This window comes from Oryctolagus cuniculus, chromosome 1, assembly GCF_051225735.1.
Source record: "Oryctolagus cuniculus isolate XC-2025 breed Fujian yellow rabbit chromosome 1, ASM5122573v1, whole genome shotgun sequence".
Taxonomy (NCBI): domain Eukaryota; kingdom Metazoa; phylum Chordata; class Mammalia; order Lagomorpha; family Leporidae; genus Oryctolagus; species Oryctolagus cuniculus.
Genome location: NC_142867.1, coordinates 230441892 through 230465741, shown reverse-complemented (window position 1 = coordinate 230465741; position 23850 = coordinate 230441892). Strand labels below are relative to the sequence as shown.

General features: G+C 63.6%; 2 protein-coding genes across 7 annotated transcripts in view; one reads left to right on the top strand and one right to left on the bottom strand.

The window, feature by feature from the left end:
* Positions 1 to 12337, top strand: part of LOC149128896 (uncharacterized) — a 33740-nt gene extending 21403 nt beyond the window's left edge. Inside the window, exons 3-6 of one of the 3 annotated variants that reach the window (XM_089320058.1) lie at positions 5867 to 5951; positions 7088 to 7190; positions 8562 to 8658; positions 9294 to 12337. In XM_089320058.1, coding sequence (XP_089176184.1) covers positions 5867 to 5951; positions 7088 to 7190; positions 8562 to 8626 — 253 coding nt within the window. In that variant the 3' untranslated portion in view covers positions 8627 to 8658; positions 9294 to 12337. The remainder of the gene's footprint in view (positions 1 to 5866; positions 5952 to 7087; positions 7191 to 8561; positions 8659 to 9293) is intronic. The other 2 variants (XR_016225188.1, XR_016225189.1) reach the window with 2 other exon arrangements.
* MVB12B (multivesicular body subunit 12B) overlaps positions 2114 to 23850 on the bottom strand; it is a 174460-nt gene continuing 152723 nt past the window's right edge. For 2 of the 4 annotated variants that reach the window (XM_089320054.1, XM_051855278.3), the window contains 3 exons: positions 19044 to 19099; positions 16794 to 16853; positions 2114 to 4373 (listed from right to left, as the gene is read on the bottom strand). In XM_089320054.1, coding sequence (XP_089176180.1) covers positions 16840 to 16853; positions 19044 to 19099 — 70 coding nt within the window. In that variant the 3' untranslated portion in view covers positions 2114 to 4373; positions 16794 to 16839. Of the gene's footprint in view, positions 4374 to 12548; positions 12766 to 16793; positions 16854 to 19043; positions 19100 to 23850 lie in introns of those variants that run through there. The other 2 variants (XM_089320056.1, XM_089320053.1) reach the window with 1 other exon arrangement.

The window sequence follows — 23850 nt, the reverse complement described above, 5'->3', positions numbered from 1 at the left end:
CTTGGTTCCAGGGAGAGACTGGCAACCCCATGCCTTCCACCACCACCACCACGGACAGGTGCCAGCCAGAGCTGGGCCCTGCAGTGGGCACCACGTCCTCAGGGAGGAATCCGCCCCTGGTCTCTGAGCCCTCTGGGCCCCCGCCCCAAGGACAGGTATGGGGAGGTGTGCCACTGGGCATCAGGGTCTCTGTACCACTGCCCTGTCCTCCCTTCTGGGCTCCTCATGGTCGAGTCCAGTTCATCCACCCACCAGGGAGCCCATTCAGTGGACACTGCTGGTGCTGCTACTTTCCCAGGGAGGGGTGGAGCAAGGAGGCAAGCCACGCCCCCTCTTCCCAGAGGGGTCAGGTGACTGTGGGGCAGTGATGCGTGGTACCCTGTGCCTGGCACGGAGGTCAGCATGGAGCAGACACAGGAGCAGGGTCTCGAGGGGAGAACAGGACTTGGTCAGACAGCAGCAGGGGGAAACGCATCCCGGCAAGGGGAATAGTTAGGCCAAGGTCAGGAGGCATCTGACAGTGGAGGGCCTGGGGAGGCCAAGGCCATGCAGCAGGGGCCTCGGTTGATGGGGGTCCTGTTAGCTGGGTCTGGCCACGTGGATGACGGATGAGAGGCAGACAGGGGAGGCAGGGGATGAAGGGCTCAGAGCAGAAGGAGGGGCAGTGGCCACAGAGCATAGATAGGAGAACCGGGCAGGCTGGCCAGGTCACCAATGGCTCTGGGCGGGGTGGGGGTGGGGGCACAGGTGACTCTGGGAAGAGATGGCGCCACCCACCGTGAGGGGGAGTGGGAAGCAGCTCTGGGCGCGCTCAGGTCCAGGCGCTCACAGGCTGTCCAAGAGGAGACCCCCAGGCGGCTACTGGAATGAGGCGGCTGGGGCTCAGGGCACCCGGCCCACAGGGCTGAGCATGGCTGGAGACCCGGGCTGGGCGGCAGGCGGGGGCCTGGCAGCCGAGGGAGCCCCAGCGTTTTAGGGGTGAACCCATGTTTGGGAGTCAGCAGCTGGAGAAGCAGGGGACGCAGTTGGCGCGTGTGGGTGGGGTCGGACGGACGACAGCGTGGCCTCCATGAGGGTCAAGGACATCGGTCACTGCTGGTCCCAGTGCTGGGCTCAGGGCCTGTCCTGGGTGATGGAGGGACGCAGGGGGGATTCCTCCCTTGGCCTGTGGGTTTCAGCGCCTCGTAGCCCCAAGGTCCGTGTGGAAGGTGCCACCTCTGGGCCCCGGGCGCCGTCTGTCCCCTTCCCAAGCAGGCCAGTGGCCTGCGTCTGGCCTCTCGGGTCATGGCGCTGGCTCTCCACGTCCAAGGCCGTCACAGTTCTTCCCTGGCGTCTGTGGAGCCACACGCGGGGGGCACTTGTTGCTCTGTGTGGACAGCCACAGGGAGCCCAGCATGTCCCTCGTCTGCACCATGCGCCAAGCTCCGCCCCAGGAGGAAGCTCTCGTCCTGGCTGAGAGCTGGTGCCTGGAGCGGCAGTCAGCATTTGAACCCAGCTCTTTGCCGGGCGCGCTTGGCTTTGCAGGTTTCTTAGGAGCTCTGTGCTGTTTCCTGTCCAGGAAGAGACCTGACAGTTCTCAGAGTGGGGCCTTGGGTGTGGAGGAGGCAGGGCTGGGTGGGGGGCGCTGCTGGGGGACCCTCGTGGTCCCCAGGCGCCGAGTGCTGAGCCTGGCTGTCCCGCCCATCTGGCGTGAACGGAGCTGCGGGCAGTGACAGCCAGACGGCCGTGTCTGCCCCGAGATGCAAGGGTCAGGGATGAGCAGACAGCAGCTTTGATAGTGAAACCCGACCTGCTGGCTCCCGTCGGGGCCCAGCCCTGCCCGGGCCCCGCGGCTCCACAGATGAGCTGCCGGGACAGGCCTCGGAGCCCGGGAGCCACGGCCGGGTCCCCGTCGCCCCAGCGGCCAGACAGGACTTGGCGGGCGGACATGAAAGGGCCCGGCGCATTCCTCATGGCTGCCGGGACCCTCTCCTAGGCATGTCCCTTGGGGGTGGCCCACGCCTCCGGATGCCAGGGAGGTCACAGCTCCTTCTAGAAGGCCGGACGGCGGCCCTGGGGCCTCCTGAGGGACACTGGCCTCCTTGACCTCAGATGCAACAGAGGAGAGAAGGAGGAGGTTAGAACAAACGTTTATTTAACAAATTCTAGGAAGGACGCAGACGGTCTCACAGTGAGCTCCCGCCACCTCGCCCGCACCCAGCAGCCCGCACGGCTGGTGTGGTGGTGTTGGCCGCAGCTGCCCTGGGCCACAGCAGGAGGCGAGGGCGGCGGGCTGACCTGAGGTGCCGGCGTGGGGGCCCCTTCGCCCTTGGCCTTGGCCGTGGGCTGGGGCGGGCCCGGGGAGTTCCGTGACAGGACCAGGAACAAGAGGTCAGCCCGGATGTGTGCTTGTGCTGGGCGGCTGGCGCCATGGGCGCGGGGCCAGGTCCGGTGCCGCCGCCTACCAGCCAGGGCTCGGCTTCCTCGGCTGTCACGGAGCGAGGAACGCCCGCTCTGGGCTTCTCGGTGTCAGGGGGCGGGCAGGGGACGTGTGCTTTGCGGTCCTGGCACCACGGCCGCCAAGTGAGCAGACCTGGTCCACTGCTGCCCTGGGACCGGGGCCCTGGGGCTGGCGTCAGTTCTCGGGCGTGGGGAGGGGACAGGGGCCTCACCACACTCTTGGGCCAGCACCCTGCTCTCAGCACCTTGTGTGTCGCCTGGCCCTGTGTCCCGGGTCACCGTGGGACCCGCTGTGCCCCCGGGACGAGGCCATGGCCCTTCGTGTTTCTAACAGGATCCTGGGCCTTCCCTTCCCACAGTGGCCACAGGATTTGTGAGAAAAATGCACCCCCTCCCCCCAGACACAAGGGTCGCTTGGCGGGAGCCACACCTGCACCGCGGCCCGAGCCACACACGCACCTCCGTGGTCACCCACGTGCCTGCTCCTCCTCTCCCACACTCAGGACACGGAGGGGCGGGAGTGACGTGGGCTGCATCACGCGTGCCGGGACGTTCACAGTCAATGTTACATGAGATGCTATGGGGACGCCTGCCTCGCTGGTGGCCGTGCCGGGGGCCGCGTCCTCCCTCCACCCTTCTTGCTCTCGGGCGAGGGGTCCTATGTGGTTGCCACCTCACCTTCCAGGGCCCCTCAGGGCTCCCCAAATGCCGCAGCCTTGGTCTTGGCAGGAGAGACCGTCAGGTGTTGCCGGCCAGAGGCGCACAGCGGGAGGCGGTGGGCTGCCCCTCTGCGGGTCTGGAGCACCCCGGCTTCCGCGGAGCCCACCCTCCCGGAAGGCTCTGTGCCGGGGACCAGGCCCACCCGATGGCCCGACTGCGGGGCTCAGGTGGGCAGGCCAGGCAGCTGCTGTGGTTTACATAGGGGCCCCGGGTGGCCTCAGGGGCTGGTGCAGGTGCGTGAGGTATTTCTCGGCCCTGCCCACCTCATGGGCGACTCTGGGCCGGCTCTTGCTCCTGTCCCTTTAACGCCTCGGCCACTCAGCCACTCGTGGGCCATCCCAGGAGGTGCAGTGGCAGTGGCCACCCCCACAGATGGCACTAGGACAGGCGCGGCGGCGCCAGCAGTCCACGGGTGAGGCCCTCGGGGCAGATGGGCGTGTGAGTGAATCTGGCGTCCTCCAGCAGACAGGCGAGGAGCTGTGGTCCTGGACCCGTTGGTGATCTGGTCAGCAGGTGCCCGGGAGTCGGGTTGCTTGTGTCCTCCAGGGCTGGCACCATCTTGGGGTGTGGCCGCCGGGGGGGCCCACCTGTCGGCACTGGGCTGGGCGGTTGGAACTGTCGTTGGCACACAGGTGACACACAGCCAAGCCCTTTGGCGAGCAGGCCCCATCGGCCTTCTCCCTGGAGCCAGGCATCCGGGGGTGCCATGCGTGACGAGCCCGGGGGAGGTCAGACGAGGCCCCAGGCTGTGGGAAATGTCCGGGCACCTGACCCAGACGAGAGGGACTTGTGCCACAGCAGCCCCACCAAGCCACCGACCCCACGTCCTCCAGGAGGGAAGCGGCCTTGTGGGACCCCCGTGGCGGGTGACCGTCAGGAGAGGGGGGGCCCGGGGCCATCAGGCGCCCACGCAGGAAAGGCTTCTTGGCGAACAGCCGAGGCCGCCGAGGCCGGTCGGCCGCGCCGGCTGCTACAGTACACACGGGTTAGTCGCGATTGTGAGTGAGGTCCCAGGAGGTTGGGGTGTCCCGTCAGGCAGGCTGCCCAGTCTCCCGGCTCGGGCAGGGAGGGAGGGACGGGGTCAGTAGTGTAGCAGGAGGTGTCTGCTCCCCGTGGGCGGCCCGGGCTCAGGACTGCGGCACCTGCTGACACCTGGTAGGGCTGGGCGGCAGCCGGGCCGCGGCGCTCTGCTCCGTGCGGAAGCTGTACTCGTACTGCGGGAGGAGAGGGGACAGTCAGCCCGTGGGACACGAGACACCACCCGCTTGGCCCCCCCCACCCCAAGTGGCCGGGCTGGAGGCTGCCCGCTGCCGTGTGTGTGGGCACATGGCAATGAGCCAGGCTCACCATGGGCACCGTGCACGGTCCCTGCCTGGCCCGGCAGTGAGACCCCAGCACCGACGGCCCCTGACGCCTGGATGTTGAGGGCAAACCCGCACGCTGAGCCTCTGCATGCCAGTCCCCCGCAGCTTCGCAGGGCACTCCTTGGCCTCCTACCGCGAGAGGGGCCGTGTGTGCTGCCCGGTCAGGTCCTGGCCTCCAGCCACTGGACCATGGTGACACCAGGACCCAGGGACGGCGTCTCCCCAGCCGCTCCGCACAGCCCCCCCTCCCCCCGGCCTGCCTCGGCGTCCAGAACCCTGCTGAGGACCCCTGTGCAGGCGCCTGGAGCTGGGAGCCCTGTCGCAGGCGTGAGTGAGGGTCGGCAGGTGCTGGTTCTGACTGAGACCCCGACCTGGGACGGGGACACCAGGGAGGGCGCGGCGCCCGGGCAGAAGCCGCTGTGGTGGTTCAGAGCAGGTTAGACCCGCGGGGCTCACGGGCGGAGCGGGACCAAGCGGGCCTCCGAGGGTGAAGGGAGCAGGGTGCCTTTTCAGTGTTTTTCTCTGAAAGTGGGGAGAGGGCGGGCCCTGTCCCCACGCGAGTCCCTGAGCCTACGGCTCCTGGAGCAGGGGCCAGGAGGACGACTGCTGATGGGACATGGCCAAGGTCTGTGAGGGTGGAACAAGGCAGCCATTCAGGGCCAGGCCTGGAACAACCACTCAGGACATCTGGGGCCTACACAAAGAACCCCTCAGAGCAGCCCGGTTCCCCCATGTTCCCGCACTCAAATGACCAGGGACCCACAGACCAGTCCCAGAACAGGAGGCTTCAGGCAAAGGCTGGGACAATACTGCCACCTGGTGGCCACTTGGGTACATGCAAGCAGGCAGTGGGCCGGCACCGCCCCCTGGCTTCAAGGCTGGTCCCCAGCGCAGCAAGGGAGGTGCAGGGCCACACCTGGTACCCGGTCCAGCAGGATGCCACTTCGAGGGGTGGGGGCAGAGGAGCCGAGGGGTCAGTGGGGCTTAGAGTGGAAGCCTGGGGCAGCCCTTTCCACTGGGACAGTGGCGAGGGCAATGAAGTCATCAGCCCAGGGGGTCACTGCAGGAAGAAGAGGTGAGGAGAGACCAAGAGGCGGAGGTGTCCAAGGGGCGGGTGTCTGGGGAGCCCCTGGCTGGGGAAGGACCAGGGAGGCGCATGGGGCGCGGTGGGGGGTGTTTTGAGAAATGCATACGAGGTCTGAAGGCCAGAGAACAGGGCTGTGCCCCCAAGGAGGGGGACGAGGGAGGCCCAGCTTCCAGAGGGGCAGAGGTGTTGGTGTGGACTTTCCTGGGGCACCCAGGTGACGGGTGCAGCAGCGTGTCACCTCTGCGTGCATCTGCAGCTACTCCGAGGTGACCCGAGGCTGCGTCAGCCCAGACTCCATGTCCGGATCACTGGCCCTGGGAGTGGTATGGACAGCAAGCAAGGTCAGAGCGAGGGGCTGGCCGTGCCCCTGAACAGGCCCCCCCCAAGGCGGTGAGGGAGGGGGAAAGCTGGTCCGGGCTCCAGCAGTGTCTGCCCTTGCGGTGGGTGCAGCGCGCAGGCACTCAGTCCCGGGCCCAGGCTGGCTGTGCCGACCTGGTGTGGGCAGGAGGCCTGGGGCAGGGCCCAGGCTAGCCAGGCAGGGGTGCGTGGTGGGGGTCGGGGTGGGGAGGACGGGGTGGGGGTGGGGGAGCACGCACCCCCTTGCTGGCTGCAGTAGAGTGCTGCCCCGCCTTGTTTTCACCAATTCCCCAAATGCAGTTTCCACACGTCCTCCGACCTAATCCCCCGCAGGCTGCAGCCCGCCTGCCCCCAGCCGCCGGCCCGGCCCGGGCCGTGTCCGTGCAGTGTTTGCCCAGGAGACGGGCAGCTTCTGGGAGCCCACTCCTTCCCTCGGGCAAACAGCGATACCTTTGAAGGTGGATTTGGGGCCGGATCTGTTTACTCAAGACATTAGTCTCCTGCATAAGGAAAACCTGCACTCGAGGACAAACAGCAAATCCTTTTTGAATTAAAAAAATTTTCAATTAAAAAGCATTTGGTGCACAGAGCCAGCTGGGCGGTGCTGGGCTGGGCGCCCTCTGGTGGTCAAAGGCCGCATGGCAGCCGTGTGGCCGCCCAGGGCTGGGACCTGCCCCAGCAAGGAGTCCAAGGGTCAGAACCCAGGGCTTCAACCAGGGGATGCCTCGCCCGCCTCGGTCAGGTGGGGGTGGCTCTGGCTTACCTGGGGGAAGGCGTCAACAACTTTGAGGCACCCAGGTGGCTACTGCTTAGGTAGGGGACCAGTCTGAAAGCATGTGTTCTATAACATATGCTTACATACATGCACACATACGTGTCACATGTCCCCCAGCCCTCCCACACCCCCAGTCTAGTTTTAGGAACAATCGTAAGGCTCCAGGTGGGAAAGGCTACAAAGAGGCTGCTTCCCGCACCTGTGCTCTGCAGACACGCCTGAGGCCCCGGTGGGGCCCTGCCTCCCAAGGCTGCGGCCTGAGTTGAGGCAGCGCCCGCCCAGCCCCAGGGCTGGCTGGGGAATCCGTGTCCAGCAGGCGTCTGCACCCACTTCTCTCTCCCACAGGGGTGTGACCTGGACATGGGGGCCGCACCGACAGATGCGAGCCAACAGGCAAAGGCAGGGGGCACTGCCGCTGACCACAGCGAGGCCAGGAGCGGCCTGGCAGGTGAGCACAGGAGGAGGGGGCTGGAGGGACTGAGGCTCAGGCTGATTAAGAAGACCCGTTTAGGGGTGGATGGACAGCGAGGGGTAGGCTTGGGCGGTCCCAGGGGTCCCCCCGCCAGCTGCCCCGGGCCTGCCCGATTCTCCGCCCTTGGCCCACACCCTGGCTCTTGGCTGCTTACAGTCTGAAGGCCTCGGCTCCCTCTCAAGCCCTCTGGGCTCTCCCGCTATGGGGCTCTTTCCCACCCGTCTCCTGGGACTAGGCCCCTGTGGGAGGAGAGAGGCAGGGGCCCCTCGTCCCCACCCTGTGCGGGTCTCAGATTCCTGGGCCTTCGCTGGGCTCTCTGGCCCAGCAGTGTGGCCACCTGACCGCAGGGTGGTCTAGGGACCACGGCTGCAGGGACGTGGAGGGCGCGCCTTCCTGTGGGGCCGCGTTCCTGAGGAGTGGTGCTGCGCTGGTGCCGCGGTCCGCGGGGGCAGAGAGGCCGCATCCCCCAAGCGCGGCCGCCTGCCTGGCCACACCCAGGCCACGGGTGCTGGGACCCTGGAGAGGACTGCCCTCTCCAAGCCCCACGCTGGCGCCGGGCACAAAACCTCCCATGCCCTCCTCAGGCTCAGGAGCTCCAGCTCTCGACCCCGTGGTCACTCAGGTGACAGGAGTGCCAGGAGCTGCTGGTCCCCAGTGAGGCTGCGCCTGTCCCCTCCCACTGCCGGGCCAGCAGGCCCTGGCCCAGAGCCGAGCTGCAGCCCGATCCACCCGGCGGCTGCAGCGGGCCGGGAACCCTGGCTCTGCCAAGGGCCACGCGGGCGTTCGCGTTGCTGGTGGGCTGCACCGCGCTATCTGCTTAAACACTGGCCTGCTACGGATTCACTGGACGTTGAGTCCCACCTGCGGTCCCCTTGGCAGGGCCAGGCCAAATGGTATCACGGTCTTGTGGAGGCTGCGGGCCAGACCTGCGCCGCCCTGTTCTAGAGTCTTCTCCCCACCCCTGCGGCCCGCTCCCCGCTCACGGCTGTGAGCTGCTGGGACCCAGAGGGGCAGGGGGCGGGCTGAGCAGACTCCGCTTCCCCTGCCTTGCCTGTCACTCCTGTCAACACCCCGCCCATGTCTGGGGTGTGTCCCCTGCCTCCCTGGGCTCAGGGTTAGAAGGGTCCCTCCGTGGCCACAGCACCTTGCGCCCGCCACACAGGGCCCCTCCCCACCACGGGGAGGGGTGAGGCTGAGTGGCTTCTGCGGAGCCTTGGTCTCGGCTAGCACCCGCCTCTCTCCCCCAGCACTAGGGCACTGGGCCGGCACCAGGCGCACCGCTGGGCCGTGGCCCTCTGCCTGCGGTGCGCCTCCTCCCTGGAGTGGTGCAGCGCTCCTGTCCTTCAGGGCCCGGACACGGTGGCGCTGTGCTGGGAAGCTCCCCGCCCGCGGAGCCACAGCACCCTCCTTGACCCGGAGGAGACGACGCCTCCGTGACGGGCAGGTGGGCAGGTGGATGAGTGGTGGATGACGGAAGAGGGCTGGGGGATGCAGATGGACGGTGGGGGGGGGGGAGGGGGCGGATGGCTGGCTGGGTACACGGTTTGATGCGAAGGAAAGAGCAGCTATTTTAGGGGCTCAGTTGTTGAACAGGTGCAAGGCCATTCTGGCTTTCAGTCCCGTGTGGGGCGAGCCCCGGGCCCTCTGTGTGATGGCTGTGTCCCCCAGCACAGGAACTCGTGGTGGCGGGTACCACACCCAGTGCTTGTCCACGGCAGCACACACCCTGGGGTGGCAGGCCGAGTCTAGCTGTGACTGTGTGTGTGCCTCTCTGTGCAGACCGTGTAGAAGCTGCACGTCCAAGGAGCTGGCCTGTGGGCTTGGAAACAGTCACAGACGCTGACAGCCGGGTGCCGCGGCCTTCGCGGGCCTGCACTGAGCTCAGCTGCATGGGGCCCGGTGCAGCCGTGCCCCCTGAGAGGCCTGCGCTCCCCTGTGTCCCCACCAGTCCCTGTGCACGGCCCAGCCGGGCGGGGGCTGCCTGCCATTCATCACTGCGCTTGCATGTCACGTGTGAGTGACCCAGGAGGATGAAAGATAAGCGGACAGGGCAAACGGAGTGCGTGTGTCTCCCTGCAGGCGTCCCCAGCAGCTCTGCAGGGCCGTGGCTCAGAGTTCCCCTGCAGCGTGGGCACCTGGACCCCCTCGTCGGGCTCCCCAGCAGGGAACATGGGAAGCCCAGCTGGTTTCCACGCCGATCCCAGGATGCGGCGCGCACGCTGCAGGCCAGCTCCCGGGGGCCATTCGTGGCTGTGTGGCTTTATTCTACTTAAGGCCTGAGCAGTAGACGTTCCAAGAACCCCCCTACGAAGGATCTGCTGAAGATCCGACGGTCACCTTGACTTCCCCTGAGCTCCAGCAGGTGCGCGACTTGCCGCCCCAGGCCAGGCCGTAACTGCGTGGCGCTCGGCGGTTCTCATTCACACAGTGACGGCCTGGCCTCGCGGGAATGCCCTGGGTGGCGGCTGCGGCTTGGGAGAAACATGGCGGACAAAACCCCAGAGGCACCTGTGGGAACAGCCCACGGCCTTTGGGTGCCGCCGAGACATGGGTGGCACCGGCAGAGGCCTGTGAGCCAGGGAATGCAATAACTCATTCTTGACTTTAAAAATAAACACAGGAAAATGGAAACAGACAGCTGACTCTTTAACGTGATACAAAGAAAAAGGGGGGTTAGGACATCTATGGATGGCAAACCAGGGACAACCAGGAATGCCCACTCAAAGCACGGCTAAGACCAGGAGGCCCAGGCACCGGGGAGCGCCTAGGGAGGCCGGGATGTAGGCACAGGAGGAGGCAGGAGTGCCGGTCTGCAGAGCACACAGCTGCCTGCCGGGGAGCCCAGGACAAGCGGCCGAGAACCCGTGAGAAATAGCCAGTGCAGAGCTGATGCCCAGGTCACACGCCAGCACGTCTGAGTGACAGCCCAGGGAGAGAGGTCCCGAGCACACGAAGCCGCAGTGTGCAGATGCCCGCCAGTGAGGACACGCACACCCAGCCGCACTCTGGCCCGGGGCCTCAGTACACAGTTCCCACGCAAATGCGTTAAGGGGCCGCTTGCGATCCTCCTCCAACTCGGCGTCCTCGTTCAACTGGACAAACACTCCCGTGAGTGTGATCGGGACAGGCCGGGGACGAACCCTCCCGTGAGTGTGATCGGGACAGGCCGGGGACGAACCCTCCCGTGAGTGAGATCGGGACAGGCCGGGGACGAACCCTCCAGGGAGTGTGATCGGGACAGGCCGGGGACTGCTCCTCGAGAAGCTGTGAGGTCCCCAGCAGTGTGGTAATAAAGGGACAACGACGCACAGAGCCCAGACGGCGAGGCAGCACTCGGGACCCCTTCACTCTGTGGTCTCCAAGTTCATGGAAAAGTGGGACTCAAAAGATCAGTGGACCTCAGTGGGGAGAAAAAAAAAAAAGAAAAAACCACAAAACCTCTGAAATCCATGCATAGTTTTCCATGATTGACATTTTTCCATGAACTCTTCCTAAACTGACATATTTGAAAGATGGAGCAACAGAGCAGTGGAGGGGGTGAGAGAGAGCGTCTATCCCCTGGCTCACTCCCCAGACCTGCGACAGCGGGGGCTGGGCCAGGCGGCAATCGGGAGGCTGAACGCCATTCGGGGCTCCCGCGCGCGGGCGGCGGGCCCCCAGCACTTGTCTGCTGCCTCCCGGGCCACAGGTGCTCGGGAAGCTGCCCTGGAGTGCGGTTGCCAGCCGGGAGCCAGGTGTTCCTGTACGGGATGCGGTGTCCCGGGGGCAGCCTGACCTGGACCCCACTGCGGCTGCCCTCCCGGGAACTCCGTGGAGAGCCCCTCTATGTGGGAATTCATGATGAAGATGGCACAGAAAGGTCGCAGAAGAAAACTGTATTAAGAGCTCTTCCTTTTAAGAAAACTGGCTAAGCTTTAGGATAAAATCGAGCCAGTTCTGGTTCTTCTAATGATTTGCAGTTGGGTCAAGGAGCCGAAAAGCACCCGCTATTTCAGTACACTACATGTGGGAGCAAACGGGCGGGTGCGTCTACAATACTGGAAGTGGCATGCAGCCAGGCCAACGCGTCACACAGAGGTGCTGGAACGTGTGAGCTTTCACTCACCACCACCGTCCGGACGGACGGACGCGCTGGCCACGTATCTTTGCAACATGAGACCAGCAAGAGGCTTCAAACACGAACAGAAAAAGCAGCGCCACGTGGCCAGTGAAAATGCTCCACCCACTCCAAGTTGCGGAGGATTTGCGGAGGATTTCCGCCACGTGAGGCCCGGCAGGGTGCGGGGTGCGGGGTGCAGAGCGTGGGTCACCGGGCGTGGGCGTGGCGGATGCGCGCTTCCTCCGGTACCCGCCTCTCTGACGCCTGCGGGTTTTGTTTTTTGGAAGCAAGTAAGCTCCAGGGACAACGCCGAGTACCGGAACGTGGACTCCGATCGGCAGGGTGGCTGCTTGGGGCGACAGTGCCCCGAAGGCCCTCCGCGGGCGGGGGTGGGGGGTGGGGTGAGCACGATCTCATCTGCCGCTTGAAACCGGTTCCCAGGCTGGGGGCCGACGCCCGCAAAGGGAGGGCCGCAGCTGTTTCCCACCCGGCCGCGTTTCTTAAACAAGAGTAACTGAGAAGTCCCCCCCCGAGTGCCCTTTAGTCTACGCACACACTCTGGGAAGGCACAGTGGAGCCGTGCGCACGCCCCCCGGGGCTGGGGGAGCTGACATCAGGTCTTCGTTTAGGCTGCACTGAACTCGCTGTGACCGCTCCCCAGACCCTGGGTGGCAGCAGGTCAGAGGGGAGAGGGCCGACTTCCACCTGCTTGACTTTGATTTAATAGCAAGTAGGCAGGTTCTCCCCCACCTTTCAGCATCCTGCCTGAAAAATGAGGGAAGCCAAGGGAATCCGGGCGCGAAGGTGCGGCAGTGGCGGACGTGGCCGCCAGGTGGCGCAGAGAGACCGCAGATTCGGGGCTGCGGCAGCCTCCCTCCGCCGGATCTGCGAGCTAAGGAGCACAATGGAGCGGGCCCACGGTGGGAGAAGGGGCGGCGGGCTGGGCTGGGCTGGGCGCGCTCTGCTCAACAGCGCTGGGGCCCCGCCGTGTCATCACCGGGCCACAGCCCTGCTGCCCGCCTGCCCGCCTGCCCGCCTTTCGTCCTCAGGATGTGGGTCCCCAAGCCACGCTTGCCGCCTCTCCCCGAGAGGCCTGGGGAGGGCCCGCAGAGCCCACGCCCGACAGCTGAACTTGAAGATGCTCTTCACCTCTGTCGGGACGCACATGCCGGTGGAGGCGGCCCCGAGCTACAGAAGCCACGAGCCCCATTTTTCAACACACAAACACATAAAGATGTCAGCTCAAACTGTTTACTAATTAACACTTAAAAAGACACAAATTAGATATGCGTGGCTAAGAGCAATTATAATCAAGACGAATTTCTCTAGTCATTTGGGAACTGAAAAAAATGCCTAATGGCTGGAACCAATGTTTTAAAAACCGAAATGGAGGCAGTCAGCAAATATGTTCATTTAAGGAACATCCCACGTGACTGCACGCCTGAGGATCGGCTGCAGACAGAACAAGGAAAATATTTAGGTGTAAAATTAAAATTTTAAGCTCCCTTAGATTTATAAGTTCTTCATTAAATATGTCTGCAAACAGCAGCCCATAAAAACCTGTAGCAATTAAGTGGTTAAATGAACTGCCTCCCTTGTCAATTTTAAGGCCGTGATTAATATTAGAGTGTCCTTTACTGACTAGACTCTCGCTGTCTCCCAGCTTCCGTGTTGCTGGAAAATGAGGGCTGTGTGCGCCGCCAGGAAGCGAGGTGGGCGCGGGAGCGCTTCCCCGGCCATGGCCACGGTCCCCACGGCGAACCCACGGTGGACCCCCTGCAGGGAGGGGTGGCCACCAGGCAGCCGGCCACACGCAGCAGCTCTGTGGAGCTGGAAGGCACTGGGCGGCTCCCCGTCCCACGGTGACCGGCTGTGGCCCCGGGCTGGTGAGGACCCTGAGGGAGGGAGGCTGGCGTGGGGGCACTGCAGGGCCGGGAGCCCCACCCTGGCTGTGATGGGGAATCCACCAGACGGAGAAACGGGGCTTTGCTCACCCACTGCCCGCAGGGAAGGGATGCAGACGCTGTCTGGCTTCCCGAGACCACCCCCTCCCGGCTCTCCCCTGGACTACTGCCCTTCAGGCTCCGTCGCCCCTGCTGGGTCCTGTGGGGGGGGGCACAAAAACGCTGCCCTGGCCGCTCCCTGTGTGCCTCAGCGGCTGCGGGGAAACCCCTGTCCTCGCATCCCATGGGGTGACTGCGGGCAGGACCCCTGGCCCAGGCAGTGACTGCGCTCTGGGGGGCTTCAGTCCCGTCCCGCCTCGGGCCGGCCCGGGTCTGGGTGCTGAGGGCTGCCACCCTTCCCGTCACCACCTCTCTCTCCGTGACACTGCTCCGCAACAGACCTGTCGACTTAACCCAAAAACGTGACCTTCCCCGGGAGTCCTTCACGAAGTTTCACTCAAGTCCACGCACGCCGCAGCTCCAGGGGTCCCTACCACGTGGCCACTTGTGGGCTGCAAGGTGACCAGCAGCGTGCTCTTGGAGGGACAGAGGCCTGAGCTCTGGCTGGAGGTGGGCCAGGGCCCTGCTCAGGGGCCAACCTTGGCTGCAGGTGTCCAGATTGGAGCCGAGTCTGGTCCACAACCCACACAGCGCTCCGTTGTCTGCCATGCCCTTTTGAGACCCGGTGTCTGGGCTGCCGAGGTTGGTGGCTCTGGGCTCACGGCCACCAGTGCCTGTCCCCTCTCTCCGCACTCAGGTGTCCTTGGCCACCAAGGCCAAGAGTCACACTTTCCTCACCAGGAGCTGGGGCTGGAGGTGTCCCCTACCCACAAGGGGGCTGACGCCTGGTCCCTCTCCTGTCACAAGGAGCCGGGCAGCTCCTGGGCACGGTGGCTCAGGCCCACCACGGGCAGCTCCACTTGGCGGGCTGCCTGTCCCCCAGCCCTGCTAGGGGCGAGGTGGGTGGGGCTGGGGTTCCTTCATGGGGGACAGCCCCCGCGGGTAATACAGTCACAGGGCTCGGGTTGGAATTCGGCAGGGGTGTGAACATGGTGCTGGCTGGCAGGAAAGCGAACCACCCCGATTCTGGCCAGACAGGAGGACGTGTTGCCCTCGTCTTCTAACGCCAAGCAGGTGGAGGTGGTGGCAGCTCCGCAGGGGGCCCTCAGCCCTCCTTCCAGCTCTGGGGGTGGCACACTGCTGCTGAGGGACCCTGGCAGGGCACACAACTTCCCCAGTCCGGGTCTGTCCGCTAAAACCAGGGTCACTGCTTCCTCGCACAGCGGCCGAGGGACAGCGAGCGGAAGCCCAGCCCGCAGCAGCCTCCCCAGGGGTGCCAGCTCCCCACCGGGAATCCTGCACAGAGCTGCAGAGGCCCGTGGCCACGCGGCTGTGTCCTGCACCGAAGGCCGTCTCCTGCCTCGGCTCACTGATTCTGCCTCGGTTTACTGGTGTCCAGTACAAAGGCTGACGGCGAATGAAGCCAAGATCTCTCCACCCCAGCCCCTTGCCAAGGGCAGCCAGGCTTGTAGGAGATGGAAAGGAACAAGAGGAAAACTGTGCCCCGCCAGGGGACACCCAGCCTGCTCCAGGCCCAGAGAGCAGAGCCACGGGCTGTGAGCACAGCTCCTCCTCGGGGCTCAGGGGCACTCTGAGGTTTAGCACGGAGCGGAGTCCTCTGCCGTCGCTGCAGACCCGGTGTCTTAAACCCCACTAACATGAGAAATCGAAGTTTGGTCAAAAGGTGATGGCCCTCTGCCTCCAGCAACAGGGCAGGGATGGACCATGCTGGCCACGCCCTCCAGCTGTGGCCAGGACGGTCACAGGGATGCTGATGGTGACCATGGCGACAGCACGAACGGGACCACTGCAGACAGCTGCCCACGCCACTTACGTGACTGCCCAGTGAGACCCAGTAAATGCCGCAGGTAGGCACTGCGTCACCACTGCAGTCATACAGAAGGGGAAACTGAGGCTCAGGCTGGTCATCGGTTGTCCTGGCCTCAGCTTAATGAGTGCCCCTTCGGGGGACAGCGACACCTGGCCTCCGAGCACCATGGTCAAAGGAGACACGTGGCTGGGTACCAGGAGCAGGTGTTACAGGGTGGGGAGAATGAAGGCCCCCAGCACTCCTGCCACGTGCTCTGGGCTCCACAGAGGGGCGCTCACTTGCAGCCCTATCCTGGTCACTTGCAGGCCCAGCTGGGGTCAGAACATATCGTCCCCCCAGCCCAGAGAGGGACACAGAGCTCCTCTGATAAGGAGAGGGCGTGCAGCACAGCGGCTGGGCCACCGTCTTGTCATGGCCCAGTCACTTCACCTCTTGGTGTCTCCATTTCTGTACCATGGCAGAGGGCGGAACGAGGCCTGCTGGGTGAGCTGGGGCAAGAACCTCACACAGTACAGAAACCCTGAGCCCAGAGCTGGGCAGGCAGCAGGGGCGGCTGTGGTGCCTGCGGCCAGGCAGGTCTAAGCAGGACAGCAGAGGAGGGGGCCCACACTCCTCCTGACCCCGCAGATGCGCACCTGCCGCCGCCAGTACGGCTCCGTCTACGCAGACGTCACAGGACATCGCTGAGACAGCTTCCAGGTGCCCATCTCTCCCTCGTGGGTCCCTATGTGGCCATTTCTCTGCCTGCAGCTGCGGCAGGCCACCCTCAAAGGCGCCCTCTGGACTTGCTGGCCCGGGACCCCACACGGGGCGGAGTCCACAGCCAGGCCGCCTCGCGCCACAGCGCCCAGCTGTGTGCCTCACATGGCCGCCATCCCCCACCCCGGGTTATGCAAACGAAACAACAAAAACAGCCGAAAACGAGCGAAAACCGATAGCTGGTGATCAGGCTGGCTTCTCCGACTTACTGGAAATCAAGGACGAGGGGGGACTTCTTTGTCTTGTTTTGGCGGCGACAGCTTTAGGATCTGTTGTACTACACTGACTCCATTTTCCTTGATTTCAGCCATCTTTCAGGAATGCAACCCGCTTCTGCTAGCTGGCGCGCGGAGGGGACCCGAAGGAGCTGAGACTACTGAAATGGCTGCACCGCCTCCACCTCTAGACAAATGTGCTTCCTGAAGGGAGCCAGCCGCCCAGCAGCCACCCCACGCTCTGCGCCGCCTGGTGGGGACGGGGGTCTTGCAGGCGCCACCCTGATCTCCCCTCACTGTCCTGTTGCCTGCACTGCAGCCTGGGACTGCTTTAAGCTGCCGAGCTCTCTCAAACCAGGCTGCGTAGGGGTCCAACTAGTCAGGTGCAGGGGACGCACGCCGGCCCTCCCTCTGCATCCCCGAGCTTCTCCTGGTGGTGAACAGTATGAGTGAGCGAGGGGGGCAGGAGAGCAGGCCGGCACCCTCCCTCAGACCCCGCCGACGCATCTGAAACCATGGGGCGGAGTCGCCTCCTCCATCTGCCACCTGAAACCTTCCTGCTTAGAGAAGGCAGGTGCCGGGCGCACCTGAAGGTCGTAAAGACGATGGAGGCGAGAGTGAGATGGAAGCGTCCCCGCAGTGCCAGCCCCCGGGACGCTGGCAGGCTCTTACCTCTTTTTCGATTTCTGCCAAAGACTTGATAGTGATTCCCAAGAGGTCAAAGGGCTGCATCTGAAACAGACCAGGACGCCTCTGAGAGGGCTGCAGGATGCCCTCGGACCACCCTGCAGCCGGCACTCCCCCCACCCCCACCCCAGTGCACCAGCGGCCAGACTCCTGGTGTGATGGTGAGGGGAGGAAGCAGTGGTGAGGAGCATGCCTCAGGAAGCTGGCCCACGGGTCGGCCATGTGGCTAAGGCACCCAGAAGGGCCGTGGCTAAGCCGAGGGCTGACCAGCTTGGCCTCTCTTCCCCCTGCAAGGGACAGTGCGGGCAAAGTCTGCTCTTGCCTCCTGCAGTCGGGGCCAGTGGTGGCCCTGGCTCTCCTGGGAGGCTGCCCTGACCCCACGTGGCATCTCTCATGGGGGACTCTGCGGTAGCCAGGGAAGGAACTGGGGAACTCTGGGTCTTCGAAGGAAGCTCCTGCCCATCACCGAGACGCTGACAGCGGCAGGGGTGGGAAATGATCATGCTGGGTCTTAGCGCGGGGAGGGGGGGTGGGAAGCACTGCCGTTTCATGGAGAGGAGGTGCTCTGTTTGGAAACGCTGGTTTTCAACAGAAGGCATGAAAAAGTGAATGCATACGGCAGTGAGAATTCGCTGCAGGTCCCAGGGGCTAGGCTGAGGTCCACAGAGGGTAGGGCCCCGTCTGTAGGCCCTGCGTGTCCACAGGCACCCTGGTGTTCTGTTTCCAGAGGGGCCCAGTGAGGGGCCAGCAGCCTGGGATGAGCAGGTGGAGGCCAGGAGCCTTCCGGGGACACTCCTGGGCCCGCGCTGCAGCAGCCCCGATCGGCAGCAGCTTCCAGTGCGGCCACTACCAAGAGTCGGTTCTGGACTCCAGGGAGCCGCGTTCAGAACGGGGCTTGGCCGCAGGTCAAGTGCCCTCCTCATGTCCTCATCTGCCAGAAAGGGGCGCGGGCAGGCGCTCCTGGCATGGCTGGTGGGGGCGGGGGCTTAAACGGCAGAAAGGCTTGCAAGGGCTTGGCTCGAGTGCATGGCCGTGGGCACTTGCTGAGTTGGTAGGGCCCTGCAGCACTCGCTCGCAAGGGTGACCCTGGGACAGGACCACCGAATTAGAAACTCGGCTCCTGGGGCTGCTCTGCCAGTAGCCACAAAGCAGTGTGGCTCTCGTGGTGCGGCCAGTCTGAGAGGGGTGAGGACAGGGCTGCCCGCGCCCCAGCAGGGGTCCAGCTGCTGTATGCCCATCTCTTAACTGCTCCACTCAACTTTCCCAACTGGAGCGGCAAGCAGGACAGAGCGGCCTCTCCCAGGGAGCCTGCGGGAAAGGCGCCAGCGTCTCCATGGCAACGTGGCCGAGCAGTCACCGAAGTTGCGCGAGCCCCACGTGTCACGTCACGAGCATTTTTCAAGATTAAGCTGCTTACCAGACGGGCTTGCTGGCGGCCTATTATGTTTCACGCGAGGGGATGCGCAGAGCGGGTCGGATCACGAGCCGGGTGGTTAAGCTGGCTCCAGAAAAACGCTGAGGGATTCTTCAGCTGTGCCCAAACTGGGGCCTTCGTGTTTACTGGCTGTGCGGAGCACTCTCCGCAGGGTAAAAGCCAGCAACGCGGCTACGGAGCCGGCGAGAACCTGGACTGCACTGTTGGGAGAGGCCCCTGCTGTCCGGGGCGCCCCAGGAATGCCAGGCATGGCCTGCAGCCCAGGACACAGGCCCCAGTGCCACATGTAGGGTGGGCTCCTCCCACTGCCCTCCGTCCCATGCTCACATGTGCTGCGGGGCTGGCGCTGGCCTGGCGTGAGCCGGGGCCCCACAGCCAGAGGCCCCCGAGCCGGAGTGCAGTGTGCAGTGAGTAGGGCACGCAGCCTGCCATCATCACACCAAGTGGAGCAGAAACTACAAAGCTGAGCTTGGAAAACAAAGAATACACAGAGCTGATGGGGTGAAGCTCAGCTCAATTTACAGCTGGGCCACGAAGGGAGGGCTCGCCCGTCTCGCTTCTCGGGGCTCTGCGGGTGCAGCTCCGAGTGGGGCCCAGACGAGCACCACCCACCCCCGCTCTCGGGAGTCACTGCTGTTGGCTGGAGGGGGAGGGGCGAGTGGGTCCAGCTTCCAGCGGGAGCAGAGGCAGGCACGTGCCCAGAGCGAGGCCCCCGGAACAGCCCCGGGTGCACAGCAAGTAAGGTGGGGGCTTCAGGCTGGGGGCAGCAAAATGGAAGCACAATCACGCTGGAAACTTACACTTTCTGGAACGCACGAAAACTTCTCTGATATCATGAACGGCACCCCATCCATTGCTGCAAAAGAAAAGGGCGGCAGTGAACACACCACGGACACTCGGTGACCTCGGCCACCAGCACGAGTGCTCGAGGGAGTCACCGGCTGGAGCCGGCCGGCGCCCAGTGCAGGGCAGTGGCAGCTACGGCGTGAGAACTGGTACATCCTGCCTCCAGGGAGGGGAGGCAGACGTGTAGACGAGAGCTCCCGGAGCTCAGAGGGGCTGGTCTAGAACCCCCAGGAGCCTGGCCTCCAGTCTCTAGGGGGTGGGAGCCTCCAGGGGCTGGAAGCAGAGCTGGGAGGGACAGAGCTGCCCTCTGGGAGCAGGGGAGCAGAACGCATGCTCCTTACCCACTCCCTGAGCCGAGACAACCTTCTCTCCCAGGCTGTCGGGGTCATGGGAAGTCCATGTTGGAGGAAAGAGTTCGGCAGTTGGGCTGGCTGTGTCTGGATCCTGGCCATGACCTTAGATGAGTGACTTAATGTTACAGGTAACAGGAGGTCATGGCCACACCACTTCTCTCAGCTGCCGCCCACGCCTGCCCTCCCAGGCCTTCTGGGGAGGCAGACAGCACCAAGGGACTGGCACTGCACGCCTCCTCGTGCCCAGGTGGGCTTTAGGGAAAACCTTCCTGCCAAGGCCAAGCTCGGGAAGACAGCGGGAATCTGGAGGGGAACACACCACAGGCGGCCTCTTGGGAAGGAGGGCGGGAGGAGCAGTCCCCAAGATGCGGGAGCGGGGGCGGAGTGAGGGGGCGGTGCACCCCTGCCTGGGCCAGCATGGAGGGGACAAGAGGACGACTCGGGCCATCCCTGAGCACAAGACGAAGATGTCCGGGAACGCCCGTCTCGGAGCTCAGGACGGAAGAGGCACGTGGTCAGGACAGCCACGTATTCTTCTAGAAAACAGATTTCCACAGAGGGGAGGGAGCCGGGCTGCAGGGCCCAAAGCTGGAGCTGGGGTTCCTGGGCTGAGCAGCGGTCGCGCAGGGCCGGGAATCGTCTGTCAGCCAAACCACATGAACGGAAAAAACCGTGTCCCACGGACTGTGGTGGAAACGAGTTTCAGCAAGATGCTGGCAGGATCTCTCCTGCTATCCGTGTGGACGTGAGGGATAAATACGGCTGGAAAACATCCAGACGAGGGGAGTCCGCGCCCGGCTGCCCAGGCCCGGACGTGGGGTGCTACCAGAGGCCTGGCAGGATGGCCTCTGACCAGGCTAGCGGAATGAACTCCAATAAGAGCTCAAGAAGTCGGGATCACGGGCCACATTAGTGGACAGGGTTTACTAAATTCCCACAGTTTACGTCTCCAAACCCAGCCGTGTCGGAGGGAGTGGAAGAGACTTGGACTGAGCGAGGGGGCGGCACCACTGTCGAGGCTGCAGAGCTACATCCGGGTCCAGGCTCACGGAGCAGCTGCTCTCCATGTGCCCTGAGCGTCTCCTTGGCAGCCTTCAGGGAGACTGGGAAGGTGAAGGAGCCGCCAGGCCTGCCCAGAGCCCAGCACTCCGCCGGCTTGATGGGACGTGCAGCGAGACTGGGACTCTGGTCAAGGTGGGAGAAGACGACCCAACGTTCCACCATTTTCAGGGCTGAGATGGAACGGGGTGGGACAGGTGACGCGGGGCTCAATGAGAGCCCCGCCTCCCAGGGCAGGGCCAGCCGACCGGGGCACAGGCACACACCTAGGGAGGACTCTCGTGGGCAGAAAGCTGGTCTGTGGGCCCACTGACTCCCCTCCTAACCCCACGGCATCCACTTCTCTCCGTATCTGGGCAGCCTTTCCATATTTAATATCTAGAGGGTTGCCAGACATAATTCTCAAGGTCAGTGGCACACATTGCTCCCATGTTCCCAAGGAGTGCCCGTAAATCCTGTCCGTGCCGGCTTCTCGCGGGGGAGGCGAGTCTGTGTCTCGCTCCCTGCCTTCCTGGCAGGAACCAGCGCCTCGTCTTCACTCCTGGAGCTCAGAGGCTTCGCGGTTCACGGGCACCCGACTGCTGCTGGCCCTCCTCGGGGTGGCCGCCGCTGCCCTGCGCTCCCAGGTCTGCCAGCCACCGTCACAACCCTTCGCTCACGGGAGCTGGAGGTGGCCTTGCTGGGCCCTGGAGTCCTCTCTCCAGGAAGAGGCTCCGCCAGGCCTCTGGGAGGTAAATTCTCGCCCAGCCCAGTTCTACAGAGGAGCGACATGGAAGCAGGCCCCCGTCTCCTGCCCATACCGGGGTATGTGTGTCAGACGGCCCTCACTGTTAGCATTTGCAACTGACACCTGAGGAAACTGAGGCTTAGAGGAGGCAGGGAGCTCAGGAGGAGCCAGGACACAAATCCAGAGTCCAGCTGCTGCTGCGGGCTGTGGCACGGGAGGTGGGCTGGGGACTTCTGCAGATCTGGGTTGTTAATTCCGGCTCAGCAGCTGGCGATGTGTGGGCAGGTGCAGGCCACCTCCCCTCTGCGAGCCTCAGCTGCCCTGACTGTGAAATGGGGCGAATACTGAGCCCACTCAGAATACTGCCGTGAGAGCAGAAAGACGAGAACTGGGACGAGAGAGATGGGGCCCTGGCCCAGGGAGGGCTGAGGGCCAGCCCGGGTTTCTGCTCTAGGGGGAAGCCTGGCGACGCATGGGCTCCCTTTCAGTACCGGGCCAGGTCTTTTGTCTTCCTTTTAGTTTTTTTCCTAATTTTCAATTTCTGGTGGGAGTCTCAATGAAACGCTGATCTGCGGCATCGAACAGCAGCCAGTGGATACAAGCAAGGATGTGCCACGGGCTCCGTGGCGCAATTAGCATTCTCCTAAACAAACGAGCTTCAACAGAGCTGTAATTAAGCAGGCCTGTAATTAAGTATATGCCCTTTATCATAACGATCATGCTTAGAGATGGCATGATGCATGGAACTCTGTTATTAATGCTGTAGTCCCCACCTCAAATGCGAGTACATAGAAATCAGCGTGTCAGGCCTGTCGCCAGAGTGTTTGTAAAATACATTAAAGAAAAAACCCGGGAAACAATGAGCTCATTCAGCTGCTCTTTTTACAATCAGACACTAGAGTCAGGGGGACTGCGAATGCTTCCCGATTCTGCGAGGTTGAAACAAAGCGCTCATCTGCTACTGCACTGACCCCATCCCATCTCCTATTTTAAAGAAGGAAAAGCAGTGGCGATTTTTATTTTTTTTGGCCAGCAGACCGGAAGCAGCCCAACTTGCATGGACATAAAAATGGATTCCTGCTTGCATAGACAGCTCGCCAGGAACGAAGTCTGGCGACAGAGGGGCCTGCAGCCTCCGCTCCTCGTCTCGTGTAGGAGCTCTGGTTTCGTTGTTGAGGCAGTCCCCGGTGCCGCCCCTTGACCTCCCCCAGCAAACACAACCCTTGGCCTTGTCGGGCTCAACACAAAGACATCGCTGACCAATTCCCGAGAGCTGTGGACCTGGGAGCACCCATCAACCCTGGGGTACCCACAGCTGCTCAGAGTGCCCAGTCCCTTCCCTTGCCGACAGCTCAGGAGCAGTCGGGGCAAGGACATGTGCCAATCAATGCGGATTTAATTTCAACAGGCTCGATACAGGGAGATGTAGACTCACGCGGCAAAGGACGTCACGGCTTTCACAAAGCGCCGTTGCCAGCACCAGGACCGTCACTGCTTACAGCTGACAAGTGGTGTTAGGTGAAGGCGAGTAAAAGTACCCCAGAAGTGCCCGCAGACACGACAGTGAGCCACGTGGCTTGCTGGCAGGCACTCATTTCCGAATAAAACAATGCAACCAGAGTGGTGAGAGGCCGCCCGCTCTGTGCACCTGGCTTGGCACTTGGAGCTGTAAGCAGCAACCCCACCCCTCCCTGCCCCCTCTGAAAGCCCCTCTCTGTGATGGGCAAACCAAAGATCTCAAGGCCACTTCTCGACTCATCTGCAAACCACAGCACAGAGCCAGTTCTGCTTCTGTGGCAAGTGCACCTTGGGGACAGTCCCGGTAAGCCCCTGCGGACACACCCACGGGGACACCCCAACTGGGTTTACACAAGGCCTACAACTGCCTTCTATAGCCCTGAAGCAATGTGTTTTGCCACCTTCTTCGCAAGCCGAAAGCAGTGATTTATCAGCCACCGCCGGAGCCTCACGAGCGCCACGCATGTGGCACTGTGGCGGGGAGGGCGCTCGCTCCGCTCAGGTGCCAGCATCAGACGCAGCCATGTGGCTCCGGGCAAGTCGCTTAGCCTCCCAGGCAGGATTCCATCTGTCCAAGGAGGGTAACCAGGCCCTGCAGCACGGATGGAACAGAACGAAACAGCCTGTGGTCGCTCAGGAGACTGTATTTGCAGTTTCATCTGAAAGGCGGAGGCCGAGAGACAGAGGCCTTGTATCTGCTGATGCCCTCACTCCCCAGATGGCTGCAACAGCCAGGGCTGGGCTAGGCTGAGGCCGGGAGCCCCGACGTCCGCCCTGGGCACTCGAGTACTTGAGCCCCAGGACGCAGGGCAGCAGGGAGCTGGGGTGGAAGCGGAGTGATGCAGGATGCGGGCAAGCGACGGCTTAGCCGCTGCCGCCCCGGAGAAGGCTTTTCATAGCAGCAGCCATTGTTGCAGAGAAGGCATTCAGCCCAGGCCCCTCCTCCGACTGTGTGCACGGTGGTGAGCACTGACCTCTCCCAGCCTGCCTTCTCGACCGCAGAGGAGAGGAAACAGGCACACCTGCGCTCCCAGAAGTTTACCTGAGACAGAAACGGCAGGCTCCAGGTGCGAGCTGACCGCGCAGTGACTGTGGGTCCCTGTT